This window comes from Budorcas taxicolor, chromosome 15, assembly GCF_023091745.1.
Source record: "Budorcas taxicolor isolate Tak-1 chromosome 15, Takin1.1, whole genome shotgun sequence".
Lineage (NCBI taxonomy): Eukaryota > Metazoa > Chordata > Mammalia > Artiodactyla > Bovidae > Budorcas > Budorcas taxicolor.
The window spans coordinates 42,246,872-42,269,105 of record NC_068924.1 but is presented as its reverse complement, the minus strand read 5'-3'; the positions used below and the strand labels follow the sequence as shown (position 1 = coordinate 42,269,105).

Sequence of the window (22,234 nt, the reverse complement as noted above, 5' to 3'; positions counted from 1 at the left end):
AAAAGCTCAGTGATATGCTCATAATAATGCTTCTGAGATGATTCACTCACTTTATGTAATCTACATATGCTATGTTCTATCATCCCCATTATGTGGCTTGAGAAGATTCCTTAGGACAAAAAAAGTTAAAAGCCAACTGCCTTCAATATATATATATGTTGAGATTCCATGCCAAGCGGAATAACAATATAGCCAACCAGGCTCCTCTGTCCACGGGATTCTCCAGGCAAGAATATTGGAGTGGGTTGCCATTCCCTTCTCCAAGGGATCTTCATGACCCAGGGATCAAACCTCGGTCTCTTGCACTGCAGGCTGATTTTTCACTGTCTGAGTCATGAGGGAGGCCAATAATATAGCACTGTGTGTATAATGTCCTCAAGTCAACTGAATGATCAAAGACATGCTGGCCAACTTTGAACTCTCAGGAAGGAATGGATGAGAATAAAGAAGACATATCAAAAAGCACATGGTTCTACCTACTGAACCACTGAACTTGAGTTTGCTCATTTCCAAAGAGGGAAGTCATTCCTAACTTGAATCTGGTATCTTAGTGGTCCTTGGTTAAATTTTTTGAGCATCTGTTTTAAGCTAGAGGTTATGAGAAAGGTTAGCAAAATATAGCTTCTGACTGACTTCAGACCTCAAATCCAGTACTCAGAAGCGTCCTCAGAAAAAGGGCACTGCACTTAGTGTACGTTTCTTTTTACGTTGACCAGCCTCTAGCTTCCTAAAAACCTTTCCGTTTGAGTGCTCCAAAACCAGGATTTTGGTCATTAGGTTGCTGACTTGTATGTGTGTGTGTGTGCGTGCGTGCGTGACATGTAGGAATGAGATAGGATATCTTATATCACATAGGACAGAATACCTATTTACTTCTGAAGCTATTAAATATATCTGAATACTTCCCCCCCAAAAGAAAACAATTATTATTATCTGTTTCCATTTGTGGATACTCTGGTTTGCTCAAATGAAAACAGCCTAGAACCAAAGACTTTACTATGTTAATTTCTATTAAAATTCAAATATAGACAGACATATTAAGCAAGATGTCAAATTCAAGGTGGAGCCCCATGTTGTCAACTCTAGTTCTTAAACTGTACAGACTATACACAGCACACTGGAAAAGTTCACATGTGAGAGGCTTGATGGAAAGGGCACACCTAGCATTCCTGGACTTTACCTCCTCAATTTTTGGAATACCCAGAAGTGGAAGGATCAGAATAGTGCCGTAGAGTTGCTTACCTGCCTGAGGGGAGTTCTGAGACTTAAAAAGGCCAACCACTCCCTTTCCATGGAATCCTCCAGATCGGAGGAGCAGGGTACTGCTTCTTGAGTTTCTCCAACATACAACAGGCAGGCGATTGTGTCGATAGCAGCGGGCTACTCTTGGTAAACTACTGTCCTGTACAGCTTGAGGTACAACTAAAAGACCAGGATAGCTTCAGGGATATGCAAAGGAGAAACAGGATCATTTGGGTGGGCGAGACAGGGTGGGGGGAGGAGAAGAAAAAAGAAACGGGGAGAGAAAGAATACAAGAATATGAATTTCATAAGTTCACAGCAATTTTCTAAGACTCAGAAACATTGGTGGAGAGATAAGACATATATTTCAAACATGAAACAATTCAGTTCTTTAGGGGTTGAGAAGAAAAGGCCTAGATAGTGAAAACAACTAACTCATCTATTAACCTTTTTTTTTTTTTAAATAAGCCTTCTTCAGTGATACTGCAAGCTTTTGCTGAGTAATGTTAAGTGTAAAAATTAAAAATGTCATACAGAACTATTAAAAAGGCCTCCATTAAACAAGATTTCCCTTGGCTTATATACAACTTGAATAAAGATTGCAAGATTAATGTATTAATGTCAACTTTATGAGAATGACAAATCAAACTGTCAACTCCTTGGATTACTGAAATGACAACAGAGGATAAAGTACACTAACATTCAGAATGCCAGAGATGGTGAAAGGATTAAAAATCAAAACCAAATGATTTTTTGGTATGAAAACAATATGTACAAATGTCAAATGAGTGTAAATATTTATTAACACTACATGTTGATAAAAAAAAACATTAGCTCATAAAGTTGCAGGATATGATGCTGGGAAAATTAAAAACAGACAAGATAGATAAAAACTTATTTATCTTGTTTTTATAGATAAGTACAAGAAGACAGGCAGCTTTCAAATCAGTTCTTTAGTTTATTTAGAAATATTCAAGAGATTCCATGTTAATAACCTCCTAACTTCTAACCCCATGTCTTTTGTGCGTGTGTGATTTTTTTTAGAATTGTGGTAAACTGTACCTAACATGAAACTTAAGATGTTAACCGTTTTCAGTCCACAAATCAGTGACATAGTCACAATACTGTGCAACTAATCACTTCCAGAACTTTTAATCCCTTATCTTGTTATAAGTCAGTTCTGAGAGCAGGGAGAGAAAACCCAGTATATGGTCATATAACCTTCAATGACTTTAGTAAATGCCAATTTTATTTCTCTTATTTACCCAGAGATTCCCTGGAAGCATTGTGAAAGCCTAGCACTTTTGTGCTTCAGGTTTATAGGCTGTCTTTTTCTAATACCACAAACTGATAATGAGTCATAGTTGTAGACATAATCATTCATGAAGACACTTGAAAAGCAGTTCCATTATTAGGGTCCTATGTTTCTTTTCTTTTTTAAATTGCAGTACAGTTGTTTTACAATGTTGTGTTAGTTTCAGATGTACAGCAAGGGCTTTCTCTTTCTAACTCCAGTTTAGTATCTGTTTATTGCCCCTGTTCTTGCCTGGAGAATCCCAGGGACGGGGGAGCCTGGTGGCCTGCTATCTCTGGGGTCACACAGAGTCGGACATGACTGAAGTGACTTAGCAGCAGTTTGGTTCTAGATACTATAGTAATTTTGTGTATTAGATAAGAGAGTAATGCTTAATACCTTTTGGTACTGTTTCAGTAACTGGGAAAGAACCAACACACTCCTCTACCCCATTCCCCCATCCCTTCCTTCCATGGCACTAGCACCACAGACCATGCTCTGCTACACACAGGATCTAAGACTTTCCTGGTCCCAGGCATGGGCCTGAGTGATGGCTGGATAGCCACTGGTGCTAGGGTAAAAAGCCAGAGCCTGAAGGCCAGAAGAGGCTACTCTCAGGACCAGTGTCATTTAGCATGAAAGATATATCCATTTATCCTGCCACCCAACCTATTCTACCACCACTACTTAGAGCTACCAGCCATGGGTACCAGAGGAAGCCTTGAGGTAGACTGGGCTTTAGGAGCTGCTGTGGAAACTTTTAGGGCTTCCCTCATAGCTCAGTTGGTAAAAGAATCCACCTTCAATGCAGGAGACCCTGGTTCGATTCCTGGGTCAGGAAGATCTGCTGGAGAAAGGGTAGGCTACCCACTCCAGTGTTCTTGGGTTTTCCTGTGGCTCAGCTGGTAAAGAATCTGCCTGCAATGCGGGAGACCTGGGTTTGATCCGTGGGTTGGGAAGATCCTCTGGAGAAGGGAAAGGCTACCCAGAGAATTTGACGGACTGTAGTCGATGGGGTCGCAAAGAGTCGGACACAACTGAGCGACACTGACTCACTGTGGAAAGTGGAAACTTCTAATCAAAGAATAACACGTATACAAATGGCTTGACACATACATGAATTAACACAAAAAGAAATTCGTATCATTAGCACCTAGGTCAGGAAATGGACCGTTCATTACCTGCACCCAAAAAGTCCCCCTGTGTCACCTCCCCATCAGTGTTTCTCCCTTTTCCTCCTCCAAAGATTATCATTAAACATCTTTGATATGGATGAGTTTTGCCTGTTTTTTGAATTTTACACAAAAGGAACAAACAGAATTTATTTTTTGTGTGTGGGGCATCTTTTTCTCAACAGTATGTTTATGAGACCCATCCACGCTATTGCATGCAACTGTGGTCTGTTCATTTTCATTGTTGTAGAGCTGGGGTCCCCAACCTCTGGGCCATAGATCAGTACATCCTCTCAGATCAGAGGTGGCGTAAGATTAGAAATAAAGCACATAATAACCTAAACCCCCACACCCACCTCCGCCTGCAGGTCCATGAAACTGGTCCCTGTTGCCAAAAAGGTAGGGACTGTTGGTGTATATTATCCCATTATGTGACTGTATTATTTATCTAACCCTTTTATTGTTAATTTTGAGTAGTGTCTAGCTTTTGACTATATAAGAAACATGTTGCCATCAACATTCTTGTAGTTGTTTTTTGGGAGTACGTATGCTTTCCCAGATGGAGTACACTTTCCAAGAAATATATAACAGATTGTGCACATATTCAGTACATGTCTAGAAGTTTAGTAGATGCTGCCAGGGAGCTTTCTAAAGTTGTTTAACCAATTTACAGTTACACCAGCAATAAAGAGTTCTACTTGCTCAACATTTTTTACTAGCCATTTTTGCAGGTATAAAGTTGTCTCATTGGGACTTGAATTTGTATTTATCTGAAGACTAAAGATGAGCATTGTTGGAAGATGGAAGGAACTAAAAGTGCCTACCAAATTGAGAAGGCATCTTGAGATTAAAGCATGAGGCAGGCAGCTCCATAAGTAAATTTATATATTTATATAAATATAATAATAAAACGGATCAGTTCATTAGAGGGTAACTTACTCACAGGGTGGGATCTATCAGTGGATAATGATTAGGAAACATTTGCTACTATACTCTGAGCCCAGGACAATTTTATAGTCAACCTAGGGTATGGTGGTAGGTGCTTGGAAACAGGATGTGCATTCCCAAGTTAAGAATAATAGGTCACTAGTCTCAAGAGCCCTGGGACTACTTCAGGGAAGGTTTTCATCATTGTTTGGGAACTAACAGAGCATACAGACTACCTGGTCCTAATAAGCATTAAACAATATGTATTGACTACAAAGCTCTTGATGACAGAGAAGTGATTCACTGCATAGTAGAGTGTTGGGCAGGGTCAGCGAAAAGACAGGAGAAACTGTTAGGGCCCAAGATGGCATCAGTTATGCCAAGAGTCACATAAGCATCTTAGGATATCCTCACAAAAGAGGATATCCTCTGCTTTTGGTTATTGCCTTTTTATTCCCCTAATGATGTTTTCTGATATATAAAACTTCTTAACTTATCTATCTTTTACTTTATGGACAGCATTTTTCCTGTCTTAAGAAATATCTTCTAGAAGCTTTATTTAAAATTTTAACCTTTTCCATGTAGATCATGTAGCTCTACAGATCAGTGGGAATTGATTTTTGCCTGTGCAGTGTAAGGTAGAGGTCAAAATTTATTTTTTCCTTGTATGGATATCCAGCACCATATACTGAAAAATATCTTTTTTCTACTATTTAAAAATACTATCTTTATCTTAAGCCAAGTGTTCTCATATGTTGAGATTTTTCTATATTCCCTATTTTGTTCCAGTGATCTATTTGTTTATTCCTATGAACATTCCATACTGCTTTAATTACTGTTACTTTATATAAAGTCTTGATATCCTGTAATATTATTCTATAAGACGATCCTGCTACTTCTGGCCTTTTGCATTTTAATGTAACTCTTAGAACCATCTTTTCAATTTCTATGAACATTTTGCTGGGATTTTGATTGGGATTATATCGACTCTATAGGTCAATGTGTGGAGAAATCACAGTTTTAGAGTGCTGAATATTCTAGTCCAAGAACATTAAATATTTATTTGTGATCCTTAATACTGTTCTGAACCATGTAGAGATTTTACACATTTTGTATTAGATTTAGTCCCAAGTGTTTAATAATGTTTTTTAGTGCTACTTTAAATAGTACTAATAGTATCCAAATAACATCATTTAAATTTTCATCTTTCAACTATTTGTTTTTGGTGTATATATATGACTAATTTTTTCTAATAACCTTGCAAATTTGCTTATTAATATAACAAGTTTATCAGTTGAGTCCCTCAGATTTTCTATCTGTATAATCAGATCATCTGTGAAAAGCAGTTTTATTTCTTTCCTTTCAATCTTTCTTTTATTATTTATTTTTCTAATTTTTTTGTACTTCCTAAGACCTCTAGTACAACACTGACTAGAAGTGGTGATAGCAGGCATTTTTGTCCTGATTTCAGAGTAAAAGTTGTCAATACTTTACCATTAAGTAATTTTTGCTGCAGGATATATTTTTTAGACACTTAGGAAATTAAGAAGCTCTCCCTGTATTTCCAGTCTGCTTAAAGTTTTTTGTAAAAACTCATATATTATACTTTATAAAATGCTTTTCTGTATACAATGAACTTACAATAGTCTGTAATTCTTTTAATGTGGTGAACTATGTGATTAATTTTCAATTGTTAAGCAAGTTTAGCATTCTTGTAATAAACTACACTTGGTCATAATGAATTCTGAATGAAATGAACCTTTTGTCATTATGAGCCATCTTTTTTTATTGCTAGTAGAATTTTACTTTAAAATATATTTTAATATTTATATATTGACAATAGCTCTATTTTTAAAAGGTGGTTTTGCATGCTGTATTCTTTCTGTTCACTTTCAACCTTTTGGAAATACTGTATATTAGATATAGCCCTTAAAAGCAGCATAAAGCTTAACAAATTCTGATTATCTTTTTCTTTTAATTGGAACATTTATCAATATTATAAGTAACATAATTACTGATATATCTGAATTTAAATTTACCATCTTACTATTTGCTTTCTACTTGTCCCATCTGCTGCATGATTCCTTTTCTCTCTTTCTTGCCTTCTTTTGGATTATTTACTATTCCATTTCCTTCTAACAGCTTAAAGGTTTATGCTATTTAATATCACCATAATTTCCTTATAATAATCATTAGAATAAATGGTCTATTAAGATTTTATTTTGTTTCTGACAGAGTGAAATGATAAATAACATCTGTTTTCTCACTGTCAGATAAAATTTTGATAACCAGCTTCTCAAATAGCAGGACATCACACCTTATGCCTTTGCTTACACTTAAAATTTAGTTAGAAGGACAGAGTATCAAGAAAATTACTGCATACTCAACAAAGTCACAGCCTTTCGGTACTTAATGTGAAATTTTTATTTATCTCAAATGTCAATCTAGATTCCCAATTCGTTTCTCAAGTTTCACATTTGTATTTGTATACTTAAACTGTCATTTAAAATGAGATATCTACAGTTCTTCAAGAACAGCAGAGCTGAAACTAATAGTAACATTAAGACAACTTTCTAAAATATGTACAAGACTTCCAAGTCACAAAGTACTTTCACAGTGTTATTGTATTTAATCAAACCAGGAATTTATACATGCAAAGAAAAGAACTTACCTGCAAATGATCAAACTTGTGGAGGGTAAAAATGTAGTTTTAAAAGATATAAAGCAGGAAATAGGGCTTAACAGATATATATATAAAAGAGCAGTAGACACAATAGAAAAAAGAACATGTGTTCATTTAAATTCTTTAAGTAATATCTCTTGAAAAAATTCTAATTAGACAACATAAGGAAACCTAACCTACAATTGGATTAGCAAATTATGGCCTGTGGGCCCAAACCGGCCTTGCCCATTTCTTTACGTACAGGCTATGGCTGCTTCAGTGGCAGAGTTGAATAGCTGCAAAAAGAGAACATATGCTGTGTAAAGCTGAAAATATGTACTATCTGGCCCTTTAAGGAAAAAGTTTGCAGTCCCTTGACCTACAGTATATTTTCATCTCTCCTCTGCCTGGGCAAATTCTATTCCTACTTCAAGCTATCTCAGGCATGCTAGAAGAGGGGCAAACGGGAAGAGAAAGACAAATATGGGAAATTCATAAAGTGAACAAAACCTATTACCATCCACTTTCTGATCTAACATAGGCACTGTTCAGTGATACAGCTATACTTCTGAGAATGTCAGTGAGACGCTTGCACATGCTGCACAAAAAATGTCCCTTAAATACACATACCCCTGGACACCCTGCTCCTATTTTCCAGCATCTCTTTCTCTTGACTATGGATGCAAATAGCCCATTCAAGACTCAAATGGAAGAAAGGAAGGTCTCTTTTGGAGAGACTAACAGACTTACCTCCGGCAGAGTGAATACATCCTGTTGGAGGCAGTGATTCGAAAGTACTCTGGTTTAGAGCGAGAAGAGCTGCCACTTATGGTTCCCAAACCTAAACGCTGATAGTCTCTGAAACAAGCTTTTTCTACTAGCTGTTCCATCGTAGATTTCTCCGAGGCCTTCAGAGTGGTACTCGTGGGGAGTTCACTATCATCTGAAACTTGATGGCAGAAACAGGTTTTGAAGAAATGAGATAGCTCAAAGTAGAGGATTAAAAACTTCCTTCTAAAGAGGATCTTTAACCAAGAGAGGTTTATATTAGGGTTAGAGGTGCTATGTATGCCAAAAATTGAATCACGGAACTTCTATGAGGCATCATTATGCTCAAACATAAACTGTAATAGTCAGGAAATAAAATATTAGGAGCCCAACTAACTCAAAACGTGAGGGATAGTAACTTAAAATTTCTAAAAACAATATAATTTTGAATATATTACCCATATTTTTCTTTGTTAGTCAGGCTTGATTTTTAATGTCCACCTGGAGTGATTTCTATTTAGGACTCTGTAAACACTTATACTTTGTGAGAGACTAACCTATTAGTAAAACTCACCTCTAATATAATCATTACACAAACTCATCAGGTTTCAGTTAACTTTAAAGAGCATAAACTTTCATTAGAAATTTTTAATTAAGCAGAAGTTCACTACTGGGAAAGGATCTTTCTTAGATATGAAGAAGCTATATTTGGTGGAAGTTATATTTTATCAGAGGATGTGGTGTACATGGGAAACTCCCTCAATTTTGCAATCACAGGTTACAGAAGCCTTTAAAATTTTAGATGTTGGAAGAGTTTACCCAATAACCAAGTATTTTAGGGAGGATTAAAAACAACAACATTCCTAATTGGTACTGCATGTTCTAACTTAAAAAAAAAAAGTTCATGTTAAAAACTGTCATAATTTACTTTCCTACTTATTTTTACAATGAGAGAATTAAAATTAACCTTTCAAAGTTTTAGGAAATGTACTCAAAGTTCTAATGTCAAAGGGAAAGATATAGCTCTCTTCAATTAAAAGAAAAAAAAAAACAACCCCAGCTTATTTCTATAAATATAAGCCTTTGTGATTTAGTTTGTGAACTTCACAATGCAAATGCATCATTAAGTATCAGTTTTATTTGTTTTGGCCTCTTCTCTTCAGAAGAGCAAAGAGTATTACATAATTTGGTCTTTTGGTGGAATAATTATCATAGAAGAAGTTTTTGTTCTGTGAAATCATAAAAGCTTTATATTAGAAGAGTCAATAGTGATGGGTAGCAGTAATTTTTGTATGGCTTTCCATGTGACTGTGAGAAGACCTTTCCAATAAATGGTCTTTTCACTGCCCCCAGAGGCAAGCCTGTAGATACACATACCGAAATGGAGACCTTTGGCCAAAGATCTCTCTAAAGATATTTCTTTCTTTAAAATGTTCTTCTGTTGTTATTAGTGGCAGTAAAAGTAGTAGCTGTATAATCACTGGTGATCCAGTCTAAGAGTCTAAGAAGAAAAAGGATGCAATGGCATCCTCTCTCTTAGATCAGATTCTCTCTACTGTTAATTTCATAAGCATACTTGACACTGGGTTAAGGAATAGAAAAATTTTGCTACTGGTTTCCTGATTATCTCAGTTTCCCAGGTTCTGCTCTTTTAAATATTTAGCAGGCATTTTTTTCTTATCATCTAAAAATGCCTTCATCTTTGATTCCCCATATAGGTTAGGAGTACCCACAATGTTCTCATGAAAACCCCAAATATTCAACTTTGAATAATTTAAGTCCTTATTTTCTTATTCTTATTCCATAACAATAAAGTACAGGGGACTACTTTATACCTAAATTTCCAATGCAGTGGTATTTCTTTCTTTCTCCCTTTAATGAGACCCACATAACAGTGGCCAATTAGCTCTATGGATTTAGTGGAGGAGGAGTGTGTGTGTGCTATGTTGCTTCAGTCGTGTCTGACTCTTTGCGACCCCATGGACTGTAGCCCGCCAGGCCCCTCTGTCCATGGGGATTCTCCAGGCAAGAACAGGAGTGGGTTGCCAGGCCCTCCTCCAGGGGATTTTCCCAACTCAGGGAGTGAACCCGCATCTCTTCATCTCCTGCATTGGCAGGCAGGTTCTTTACCATTAGTGCTTTCTGGGAAGCCCAGGGGAGGAATACAACTTAACCGAATCTTATCTGAGCAATGGAATACTGGGAAAACAACAAAAAAAATTTTTTTCCAGTTCTGAGAAACTGGTAAGTACCTCCCAGCTTATGAGGTCTAGGTTTTTAAGAGTCAGGTTTAAGTGCAGCTATGTCTTTATCTCTTGTTCTTACTCATATAAGAAGAAAGAACAAAGTTCATTCATGAAGGAAAAATGAGTTCTCACATACCAGATATGTCATCTTCTTCGTTCCATCCAGGTCGATTCACTCTCTCTTCCACAATTGTCCCTGTCCTCCTCTTCAATAAATACTGCCGCCCAATTGTCATTTTGCCTGCCCTTTTAGCACCTTTCACAATTGTTTTCGAGAAAGTGCTACGAGTTATAAAACCAAAGAGAATGTTAATTTAATATGAAAATGCCACTTACATTTTTTGATACCCATGTTGCTCAACTTGTTTTTTCTCTACCGCCACACCCACTAGTATTGTCCAGACCTTCATTAAGCCTCTCCTTCTTCAGGTCACTTTTTATATGGCAGAAGGCTAATTTACTATAAAACATTGTTATCATCAGGACACTGTGTTAGGCAAAAAGTGCAAGAACCTAGAGTGGGACACAGACTATTTATCATCCCCAATCTAAACTCCTCAGTTTGGCTTTTTGTCAAGCATGCCCCCAACCCACTCTGTTTATCCATGCCACTGCCTCCACCAGTTCCCAGAGACCATGCTTGCAGAAGTCCTCCTGCATGGAGAGCCAGCCTACCTCCTACTCTACTGATTCAGAATCTCTACTAACTCATAGGCTTTTTTTAAGATCATCACAATTGTGGCTGGCAGCACCTCCACTTATTTCTTAAATGCTTTAAATATGTAAGTGTAGTGTCCTGCCTTCTGACACTAGAAACCTTCTGAGATATGGAAAAGAGTAATTAACATAATTCCCTTTTCTGAGAGGAGAAAAGATAAGAAATCAGAAATCTGAGTATCCTTTTGAGAATCAGCTTTAATTACAGAGAAACTAGGATTTAAGATATTTGGATCTAAAAGACTTTATTTAAACAGTTTACTTTTTATTGCTGATAGAAATTCTGGGTGTAGATATTTATAATCCAAAGAATTAAACAAAGGTCCCATTTCCTGAATAATCATATTGAGGTGAAGGTTTCAAGTAAGAAAGTTTTTGATTTATTTGTCCACATACAACAACAGAACTTTTCCTATGTTTTCTTGCTGTTCAATGAAAAGTGATAAGGATTCTTTTACAGTCAAATAGTTTTATCAGACCTCATCTTTAGTGATCTGAAATGTAAATTTGAGGGTTATGGACCTCAAATTAAAATGCTGTTTTACGTAATTGTTAGAATTCACAGAATATAGATATTTCCTAAATTAAGCCTATTGTGAATCATTTTAGATGTAACTTGAACTCAAGGGGATTTTTGAATGTCTTCCCAGCTAGAGCTGTATCTTTTGTTTTATATATGCAAGATAATACTAAGAGATTTTAAGGTTTAAAATTGATATGTCTCTGTTGTAGCTTGATAGAATAAGCTTGATTTTACAGATATATAACCACCCTCACCCCAACAGTTTCTAAACATAAAACACCATACAAAGCTTTGTTTCTTTCATAGAGAGCTAAAATACGAAAATCATAGGCTCCTCTGTGACCCCACAGTGCTAAGATGCAATGCCTGGCTCACCATTTAAATGTTTAAAATGTTGTTCCTCCTTCTTCAGCATCTCACACCTGCATATGTATGGTCTCCTTTGCTTAGCAGGTAACAATGGTATGAGCGGCTAGCCATGCAGTTTAGAAATGACATACTGCCTGCAACCTCAAATGGCCCATAATCTCCACCCGGCCCCACTTTCAGGCAAAAGGAAGGCCTTTTCTCCAAAGTGCACAGAGTAACCCTAATATGTAATTTGTACTAGCAGATGCCCAAATTCCAGGTGATTAATGGTGAATGGACTGCAATATTAACCCTTATATTTTACCACTAACTGAAAAACATTTTAAAGCAATTGTTATTTTGTAATCATTCAAACGTAAATGTTTCAACGTAAATTCTTAAACATTTTCATTAGAAAATAAGGGTTCCTACTAAAGAAATATGACAAAAGTAAATGCAATGACTGATCCTGGATTGGATCCTCTACCAGACAGAAAAAAATAGCTGCAAAGGATCATAAGCAAAATTCAAATGTGAAATCTGGGCCAGATGAAAGTTTTATATCAATTAAATTTCCTGGTTGGATTACTGTCTGTGGTTATATAAAATAATGTCTTTGTTCTTAGAAATATACATTGACATATTAAAGAATAAAGGAGCATTATGTATGTAACTCAAATGTTTAAAAAAAAATATATGAAAGATAAAATGATAAAGAGAATGGAATAAAGCATAAGCAATTGGTGAATCTAGGTGAAGGGTATACAGGACTCCTTTGTACTATGTTGTAACCTTTATATAAATTTGATATTAAATAAAAAGTCCATCAGCAGACGAATGGATAAGAAAGCTGTGGTACATATACACAATGGAATATTACTCAGCCATTAAAAAGAATACATGTGAATCAGTTCTAATGAGGTGGATTAAACTGGAGCCTATTATACAGAGTGAAGTAAGTCAGAAAGAAAAACACCAATACAGTATACTAACACATATATATGGAATTTAGAAAGATAGTATATGAAAGACAGCAAAAGAGACACAGATGTATAGAACAGTCTTTCGGACTCTGGGGGAGAAGGTAAGGGTGGGATGATTTGAGAGAATAGCATTGAAATACGTATATTATCATATGTGAAACAGATCGCCAGTCCAGGTTTGATGCATGAGACAGGGTGCTCAGGGCTGGTGCACTGGGATGACCCAGTGTAGGAAGGTGGGAGGGAGGTTCAGGATGGGGAACATGCATACACCCATGGCTGATTCATGTCAATGTACAGCAAAACCACTAAAATATCGTAAAGTAATTAGCCTCAAAAAAAAAAAAAAATTCTCACCTCTCAATCAGAACAAAACTGTTTACTTGACCTGGATATTGATGTAAACTGAAGGGACTGCTCAAAGGTAGAAAGTGAGCAACAGAGGAAAAAGGGAAAATAGAACTTCACATTCTAAAAATACATCATAAGCAATGAACATGACTGTTCCATATGTCATTGCTGCTTTCCATAACCCCTGAGCTTCGTTCAGCGGGTGAGACAGAATGGCAAACATACTGACTTAGGAGATAGGTCACGTTCCCTGGCAATCAACTTTGGGAGAACTGAAATGAAGAAACCTGTCTGCTCACCGAAAGGAAGTGCTCTTTTCCTTCTGCTTGGGTAAGATGATTTGTGGGGTAGTTTGTCCAGCAGCAAAAGCAAAGGTGGTAAACATGGACTGAGGATAACGAAACTTCATCAGCTGTTTCCTAAAGATCTCTACTACTTCCGGACTCACTTCTTCATCAAATGCTACTTTAATCAACTAGAGACAAAATAAATTAAATGTATCAGAAACATTAAGCATTTCCAGAGAGCTTCCCCCTCAACGACTGAAATAACAAAAAAATAACAATGCTAAATGACAAGAGGTTAGAGGTTGAAGGGACTTTGGATATCATGCAATACAATTTAAAATTTTTAAAAATAAAAAAGGGCTCAATAAATTGAGGGCTCAGAAAGGTTTACTTGTTAAAGATGGTTGGTTGATAAGGAAAATAATGTATCTTGAAGTTGGGTTTCTCTAAGACTATCTTTTCTCAACTTCTTTTCCTTTTTGGCTGCGCTGTGCAGCTTGTAGGATATTAGTTCCTTGACCAGGGTTGAACCTGGGCCCTCAGCAATGAAAACATGGAGTCCTAAACCACAGGACTGCCAGGGAATCCAGGACTGTCTTTTTTATGATGCGATAGGGAAATTAACTTATAGTGGTTGGAGTAGGAATTGTGTCCTTCTTGTTTATCAACCACTGGTGGTCCTAGATAGGGGATTTTGCCTAAGGAAGTGTCTTCCTATCCAGATATACTTATAAATCTAGGAAGAAAAAATTAAGTTTGACTAGAATCCTAATTGGTAGACCCATGTGTTTGATAGAGCCTTTAGACAGCATCTCTTGGCATCTGTTTCTGGAGGAAATGCCTGTGGCTCTTCTATGGAAGAGGCAGAGCTCTGAGACCACAGCATTCTAGTTTAGAGTCCTTTGGCAGTTGGAATAATGACTAAATCCCTACGAGATCAGTACCCTCATGAGGCCAGAGCAGGTCTGGACCTACAGATCAGAAGGCTTACATTTCACACAACCAGAATATGGAAGTATTAGGGAGAGCTTCTTGACTGGAAGGAACAAGGCAAGAACTGGAACCCCTGGAAATCTGAGAAGTCAGAAACAAGGCACAAGAGTGGGAAGAGCAAAATGTGCTTTCGAGAATTTTTTTTTTTAAAAGCAAAACTAAGAAAAGATCACTCTTTTGAGTGTCTGGTTAGTATCAGTACTTCCCACAAGTTCTGAAATGTTCAGCGCTCCCCGGAAAAATCTTTGCTTCATCAAGGTTTACTTATAATCAACAGTACTTTAGCCCTAGCTGTAATTCTCTGTAATTCTCAGAGATCTGCCTCTTCCATAGAAGAGCCACAAGCATTTCCTCCAAAAACAGATGCCAGGAGATGCTATCTAAAGGCTCTATCAAACACAAATTGAAGTATTACAAGGCAGAGAATAAGAGTCAACAGTGTGAGTCTGAATTTCTGAGATCACTCAATATCGACAGATAATCCATTGTTACTCTGAGCTGACTCAAGGGCTCAGGAAACAGAGGATTAAATAAATCCAATGCTGTTCACGAGCTGACCCAGTCAAAGATTACCGTCACAGAACCTCTGATCCTCCTTCTCTAACTCCTGACCATATATGATCAAAACAAAGTGGCTATCATTTGTAGATGACATCATTTGTAGAAATGACAAATGTCTACAAATGACAACATTTGTAGAAAAATTTTAATAGCACAATGGCAGCTCCCTTTCTTAATACCTGAAAAGACGCCGATGTGATCTGCAGTCCTTCTTGCATGTTCTGTTGTAGTTGATTCTGCATTGTGATCTTCTTCTCCTTGGTGATGGAGGCAATGGGGAAACTTCGTACAACTGTCTGCTCACCAACTACAGGAAAACAGGGCACAGACTAAGCAACAGCGCTTTACAGCTCATTTCTAGAGTCTCTGCTGCTCATTTTACCAGCCTCTGCTGGAGAAATGTGTCTGGAGAGGACAATGTCCAGGAAAGAGGCAATACCAAGTACCATGATTCTAGAATTGCATTCATTAATCGTGTTGCACGGCAATTCATTCCTGACATACATTTCTTTCCTGGAGTGCAGGAATGGTCCCAAACTGCCAACCTTCATTCTAGTTTCCCAACCTATTGTGTGTCACACAAGATCATCTGGTTTAAGGCATCTTACAGGAAGGGTAGGTATTAAACAGAAGAAAAGAAGTATCTTCAAATGTTGAAAAGACATTTATTATATTTAATATAAGAATAAAGCAAAAGAGAAAAGACTGTTAAGATAAGACAGTTAAAATTTGTTTCTGAATAAAGGCACTATACTATGCGTATATGCCTTCAGAAGATATACTGGGGTTAGGCCCAAGATTCTTAAACTGAACTGAAAGTCACTCAGTCATGTCTGACTCTTTGTGAACCCATGAAACTATACAATAGAATGGGAAAGATTAGAGATCTCTTCAAGAAAATTAGAGAGACCAAGGGAACATTTCATGCAAAGATGGGCTCAATAAAGGACAGAAATGGTATGGACCTAACAGAAGCAGAAGATATTAAGAAGAGGTGGCAAGAATACACAGAAGAACTGTACAAAAGAGATCTTCACGACCCAGATAATCACAATGGTGTGATCACTCACCTAGAGCCAGACATCCTGGAATGTGAAGTCAAGTGGACCTTAGAAAGCATCACTACAAACAAAGCTAGGGGAGGTGATGGAATTCCAGTGGAGCTATTTCAAATCCTAAAAGATGATGCTGTGAAAGTGCTACACTCAATACGCCAGCAAATTTGGAAAACTCAGCAGTGGCCACAGGACTGGAAAAGGTCAGTTTTCATTCCAATCCCTAAGAAAGGCAATGCCAAAGAATGCTCAAACTACCACACAATTGCACTCATCTCACATGCTAGTAAAGTAATGCTCAAAATCTTCCAAGCCAGGCTTCAGCAATACATGAACTGTGAACTTTCAGATGTTCAAGCTGGTTTTAGACAAGGCAGAGGAACCAGAGATCAAATTGCCAACATCCGCTGCATCATGGAAAAAGCAAGAGTTCCAGAAAAACATCTGTTTCTGCTTTATTGACTATGACAAAGACTTTGACTGTGTGGATCACAATAAACTGGAAAATTCTTCAAGAGATGGGAATACCAGACCACCTGAACTGCCTCTTGAGAAATTTGTATGCAGGTCAGGAAGCAACAGTTAGAACTGGACATGGAACAACAGACTGGTTCCAAATAGGAAAAGGAGTACGTCAAGGCTGTATATTGTCACCCTGCTTATTTAACTTATATGCAGAGTACATCATGAGAAATGCTGGGCTGGAAGAAGCACAGGTGGAATCAAGATTGCCAGGAGAAATATCAGTAACCTCAGATATGCAGATGATACCACCCATATGGCAGAAAGTGAGGAAGAACTAAAGAGCCTCTTGATGAAAGTGAAAGAGGAGAGTGAAAAAGTTGGCTTCAAGCTCAACATTCAGAAAACGAAGATCATGGCATCTGGCCCCATCACTTCATGGGAAATAGATGGGGAAACAGTGGAAACAGTGGCTGACTTTATTTTTGGGGGCTCCAAAATCACTGCAGATGGTGATTGCAGCCATGAAATTAAAAGATGCTTACTCCTTGGAAGGAAGGTTATGACCAACCTAGATAGCATGTTCAAAAGCAGAGACGTTACTTTGTCAGCAAAGGTCCATCTCATCAAGGCTATGGTTTTTCCAGTAGTCAGGTATGGATGTGAGAGTTGAACTGTGAAGAAAGCTGAGTGCTGAAGAATTGATGCTTTTGAACTGTGGCATTGGAGAAGACTCTTGAGTCCCTTGGACTGCAAGGAGATCCAACCAGTCCATCCTAAAGGAGATCAGTCCTGGGTGTTCATTGGAAGGATTGATGTTGAAGCTGAAACTCTAATAGCTTGGCTACCTGATATGAACAGCTGACTCATTGGAAAAGACCCTGATGCTGGGAAAGATTGAAGGCTGGAGGAGAAGTGGATGACAGAGGATGAGATGGTTGGATGGTATCAATGACTCAATGGACATGAGTTTGGGTGGACTCCGGGAGTTGGTGACAGACAGGGAGGCCTGGCATGCTGCAGTTCATGGGGTTGGAAAGAGTTGGACAAGACTGAGAGACTGAACTGAACTATACATAATCCATGGAATTCTCCAGGCCAATATACTGGAGTGGGTAGCTGTTCCCTTCTCCAGGGGATCTTCCCAACCCAGGGATCGAACCTAGGTCTCCCTCATTGTAGGCAGATTCTTTACCAACCGAACCACCAGGGAAGCCCCAAGATTCTTGAGAGTTTAAATATTAAAGGAAGAAATGAAAAATATAAATATTTATCAGCTACCTGAGGACATGAAGATGAGCATCTAGAAAAGCAGCAGCACACATGAGGTCTTCCCTGGAAAGCTAACAGTTCCTCATGGGAGAGGACAGCCACATGTAGAATACAACAACATGCAATTAGCCCCATGGTTTGAGGGAACTTTAAAGACTTCAGAAGTGAGAAGACTTCTGCATGCTAGATGGCTAGAGAATTAATTTCTGGAAGAAGTGACAGGGCAGGTGAACTTTGAGGAGAATGGAGGTTTGGATCTGCAGAAGGGAAAAGGGTGGGCATTTCAGGTAGCAGTACAAGTAACAGAACAGGACAGTGATGAGCAAGGACCCTCAGCTAGTAAGCCAGAGAGGGTGAGACGTGAACTAGGTATATCTGACATAAGAAAGAAAGAAAAGAAAGTGAAGTCACTCAGTTGTGCCCGACTCTTTGCGACCCCATGGATAGTAGCCTGCACCAAGCTCCTCCGTCCATGGATTTTCAAAGCATGAGTACTGGAGTGGATTGCCATTTTCTTCTCCAATATCTGACTTAAGAGCCCCTTTATTAACTAATACACTTCCTCATTCCTTGAACCTCTAAATTCCTAACCTGGAAAAATTCTGATTATTCTTTTATGTTAAACTCATATCCAGAGATTAAATAAAATCAAGATGTACATAAGATTTAAGTTCTAAAATGTATTCAACAACCTATGTTTATATCACTCATGTAAAATGATCAGATTCCTATGTGTCATTAAAGGAGAAATTCTAAAATTTAAATTAACTTAAAAGAGAAATACAAGAGGCAAATAAAAGGGTTTTCTCTGATGAAAATAATTTTCCTAAACTGTGACATTAACCCCAAAATTATCAGGAAAAAACAAGAGACCAATACAAATTTTCACACTAAGTATGGCTTTGATTTCTTTAAAAGACGTAATTTAGAGCAGTTTAAATGACCAACTATCTCATATATTTATAAGCCCAAAATGTTATGTGTATGGCCATTGGGCTCACAAAGGTTTCAGTACAAAAAATGGTAAGTATCAGATATCTAGTTTTAAAAAATATACTTGCTTACAAATACAAATGTAATTTATTTACAGTAATATCACAGAAGAGGATTGAGAAATTCTGCTTTCACTTTTCTTCAAAATGAACACAACTATTCCTATTGATTCATTGTTTATTGAATTTTATAAGCTTTTTGCTTTTCATGTGATAAACAATCTTTATGACCAAGATAATAAACCACATTGATTTTAGGTCAGCACGGGATTATACAACTGTGAGAGTTTGAAGATAATACAGTTCATACATCTGAATCCCACTGTCTGACAAAGTGCACAGCATATAGTACATACTCATCAAATGACAACTGAATAATTTCAGATGAGGAAGGAATTCTAGTGACCATGTTTCCCCATGTTTCTCAATCCTCAGTATGTATCAAAACTATACAGATGTCTGGGTCTCCCCCTTCCTAGCATCCTATTACAGATTCCAAATTAGTTGTTCGAGAGTTAGACCCAGAATTTTTTTTTTAAAGGTTCCCAGATAATTCAAATACACAGTCAAGGCTGAGGACCACTGGATTATCACCAAACGAGTCCGATCCCCTCATTTTATAAAAGGGGAAATTGAAACTTGGATCAGGGGACTTACTTAAGATATCCAGATTGGTCAACAGTGCCTGAAACCTGGGCTTTTTGATCTAGAGTCCAATAATTTCACTCAAAACCTTATATGCTTACCAACTAGAATAGTTTACCCAGAGACTACAGTGATTTAAAAAAGATCATTCAGATTTGATAGCGTATGCTATTCTTTCTAATGCAGAAGACTGCAGACAGTTGTAGAAAACAGAAGTTGATAGAGTTTAGTGAGCAGAAGAGCTTTCTGCTAAGAGAGGAAAGGATTAGTTGAAACAGAATGACAGAAGTGGGTGGGGTTAGTTACGTTAGTGCTGCACAGCCCTGTAATACTTAGCACACCCTCCCTCTCACAAAGGGGATCCTGAATCTGGAAAACCTCAGCCTTAACAGTTTACTGCAGCATTCAGAAGGTGGGGAAAATCAGCAGGGGATGCCACTAGCAGCTAGATACTCTGAATACCCTGAAATCACAAAATGCTACTTCATGAAATTATTATAGTTTCTGTGGATGAACCATAGTTTGCTGTTTAGAAGATATCTTTGGTTCTTTAAACAAGAATCCAAATTATCATTAGGTTTAACAGACAGTATTCTAAAAAAAATACATGTGTGGCAAAACGCTTACTTTGATTTTGAACTGACCTGCAAATCACTGCACATAGATGGAAGCAAAACCTCACATAGATATCCCTGTTCTGATGACATAATATGAGCCTTACCTAGTTGATCATGGGGAGTCCCTCTGAACAGAATTCTGTATGTGGTAAGGAACAAGGCTCCTTCTGCTGGCAGAAGCTGAGGGCCTCCAAGAAGGCCTCCAGTGGCTTCTTCTCTTCCATCAGGATCCAGTAGGACTCGAAGGCCTTCACAAACAATTTCTTCTCCTGGCAGTAGGGCAGGTCTAAGAATCTTGGGCTAACAATAGACAAAGTTATTTTAGACACAACTCTAGAGAGATTTCCAACCCTTAGACTAAGGTTACCTTGTCAGTTACAGATCTAAAAATGTGAACCAGACTTCCTACGTAGCCAAAATGAGTAAACAGATTTGAGAAGAGTCAGAAATGATGCTTCTGCATCCAAATGTAAAAAGACTCTCTGCAGCATTACTTATTCACAGTAAAATTGCTGGAAATTACTAAACTATTTGAGATACCTCTTCAATGGAACATTTTGCAACCGTCAAAAAGAATGGCACAGATCTAGATACATAAACACAGAAAGATGCCAGAATACAATGTTAAGTAGAAAGAGTTACCAACCAGTATGTACATTGTGATTTCCTTTTAGTATATGAACCAAACTGTTAAAGCTGGTACTGTCATAGATAAGGGTAGCGGTCAGGGTGAGGAGAATCATGGGAGACTTTCATCTTGTACAATGTGTGCTCCTTTAATGTTTCAGTTTTATACAAAAGCATCATTAGTTTGCAAACTGAAAAAACATATTTTAAAAAATGGGCATGACTTTAAAGAGCCCTTCTTAGCTTTTAATAAAGATTAAGACAAAAAAAATGGCCAAGTTATGACCATTTACATATCTTGGGAAATAAGGAACCACATGATACACTCCCTTGAAGAGTTTAGTGCTAGAAAAAAGAAAAGTCCATCTCTCCTGAAGCTCTAATACACTTAGAATCTTTCACTGAGCAATAAAAACTACACAAATCTGGACAATTCTCTTTGTTGGCTCGAGGAAGCTCAGAGCTAAAATGTAAAGCCAAAGTATAATGATCACTGCATCTCAGATTTCTGATAGAATCATCTTTCCTTTCCATCTGGCTTTTGATTTCTCCTTTGAATTTATTTTTAATAGTTCTGTTACATAGGTAAGAGGGTCCTAAACCCTAGTTCCACAGACTGGTGCCAAACTAACTGCAAAATAATCACCTGTGATGCTTATTAAAGTACAGATTCTCAGGCCAAGTCCCAGTGTACTCCAATTCAGGAGGCTGGGCTGAGATTCAGGCCTCTCAATTTTTAATAGACTTCCCAGATGTTTGTGATGTATGCTTGTAATGCATACAGATTCAGGAACCTGGTGATTTTATGGTAATTGCCTTAAGTCATTTTTTGGGGGAAGGAGGCAGAAAATAAAAACTTGGCTTGGGCTTGGAAGTTAGAATGTTCACAATTTATGCCCTGCCTATAACAGTAGACTCAACAAGAGATTATTATTGCTCCTTTGTTGATCTCCTATTCTGCTTCACCATCCTTTTTATGAGGATCTACATGTAAACTCCTCTCAAAGTTTAATGTATCATTAAAACTGGAGCTGGTCTCTGTGGAATGTTAGAAGGTACTTTCTGTGGCAAAACAATCCACTGCTGCTGTTTCTGGAGGTTTTCCCAAGCCCTCACAGCGTGCAGTCCCGGGTGATTACCTTCTGTATAGGCGGAAGTCTTCTGCTCTCTCGGTGCACTGCTTCTAGGGCTTCAATGTGCATAGCTACAATTCCTGGGGTGAGCCAGAGAATTCAAAGCAAAAGAGCACCAAACAAGCAGCATTAAAACAAATTCTGGATATTTTAGAACTGAAAACTAATCAGAGTTTGGTGGTTCTTCAAAAAGCTAAACACAGAATTATCATATGACCCAGCAATTCCACTCCTAGGTATATACCCCAAAGACTAAAAATTAAACTCAGACACTTGCGTATGAATATTCATAGTAGTACTATTTACAAGAGCCAGAAAGTCACGACAGTTTAAGTGTCCATCAACAGATGAATGGAT

The 22,234-nt window shown here is 37.7% G+C and overlaps 1 protein-coding gene across 1 annotated transcript in view; it reads right to left on the bottom strand.

Annotated features, from left to right (window-relative positions):
* The window catches only part of SBF2 (SET binding factor 2), a 505,755-nt gene that overhangs the window by 50,702 nt on the left and 432,819 nt on the right, over positions 1 to 22,234 (bottom strand). The window contains exons 21-27 of the mRNA XM_052653316.1: positions 21,884 to 21,957; positions 20,222 to 20,417; positions 15,254 to 15,381; positions 13,533 to 13,708; positions 10,448 to 10,593; positions 8,048 to 8,246; positions 1,243 to 1,439 (exon numbers count right to left, since the gene is read on the bottom strand). Coding sequence (XP_052509276.1) covers positions 1,243 to 1,439; positions 8,048 to 8,246; positions 10,448 to 10,593; positions 13,533 to 13,708; positions 15,254 to 15,381; positions 20,222 to 20,417; positions 21,884 to 21,957 — 1,116 coding nt within the window. The remainder of the gene's footprint in view (positions 1 to 1,242; positions 1,440 to 8,047; positions 8,247 to 10,447; positions 10,594 to 13,532; positions 13,709 to 15,253; positions 15,382 to 20,221; positions 20,418 to 21,883; positions 21,958 to 22,234) is intronic.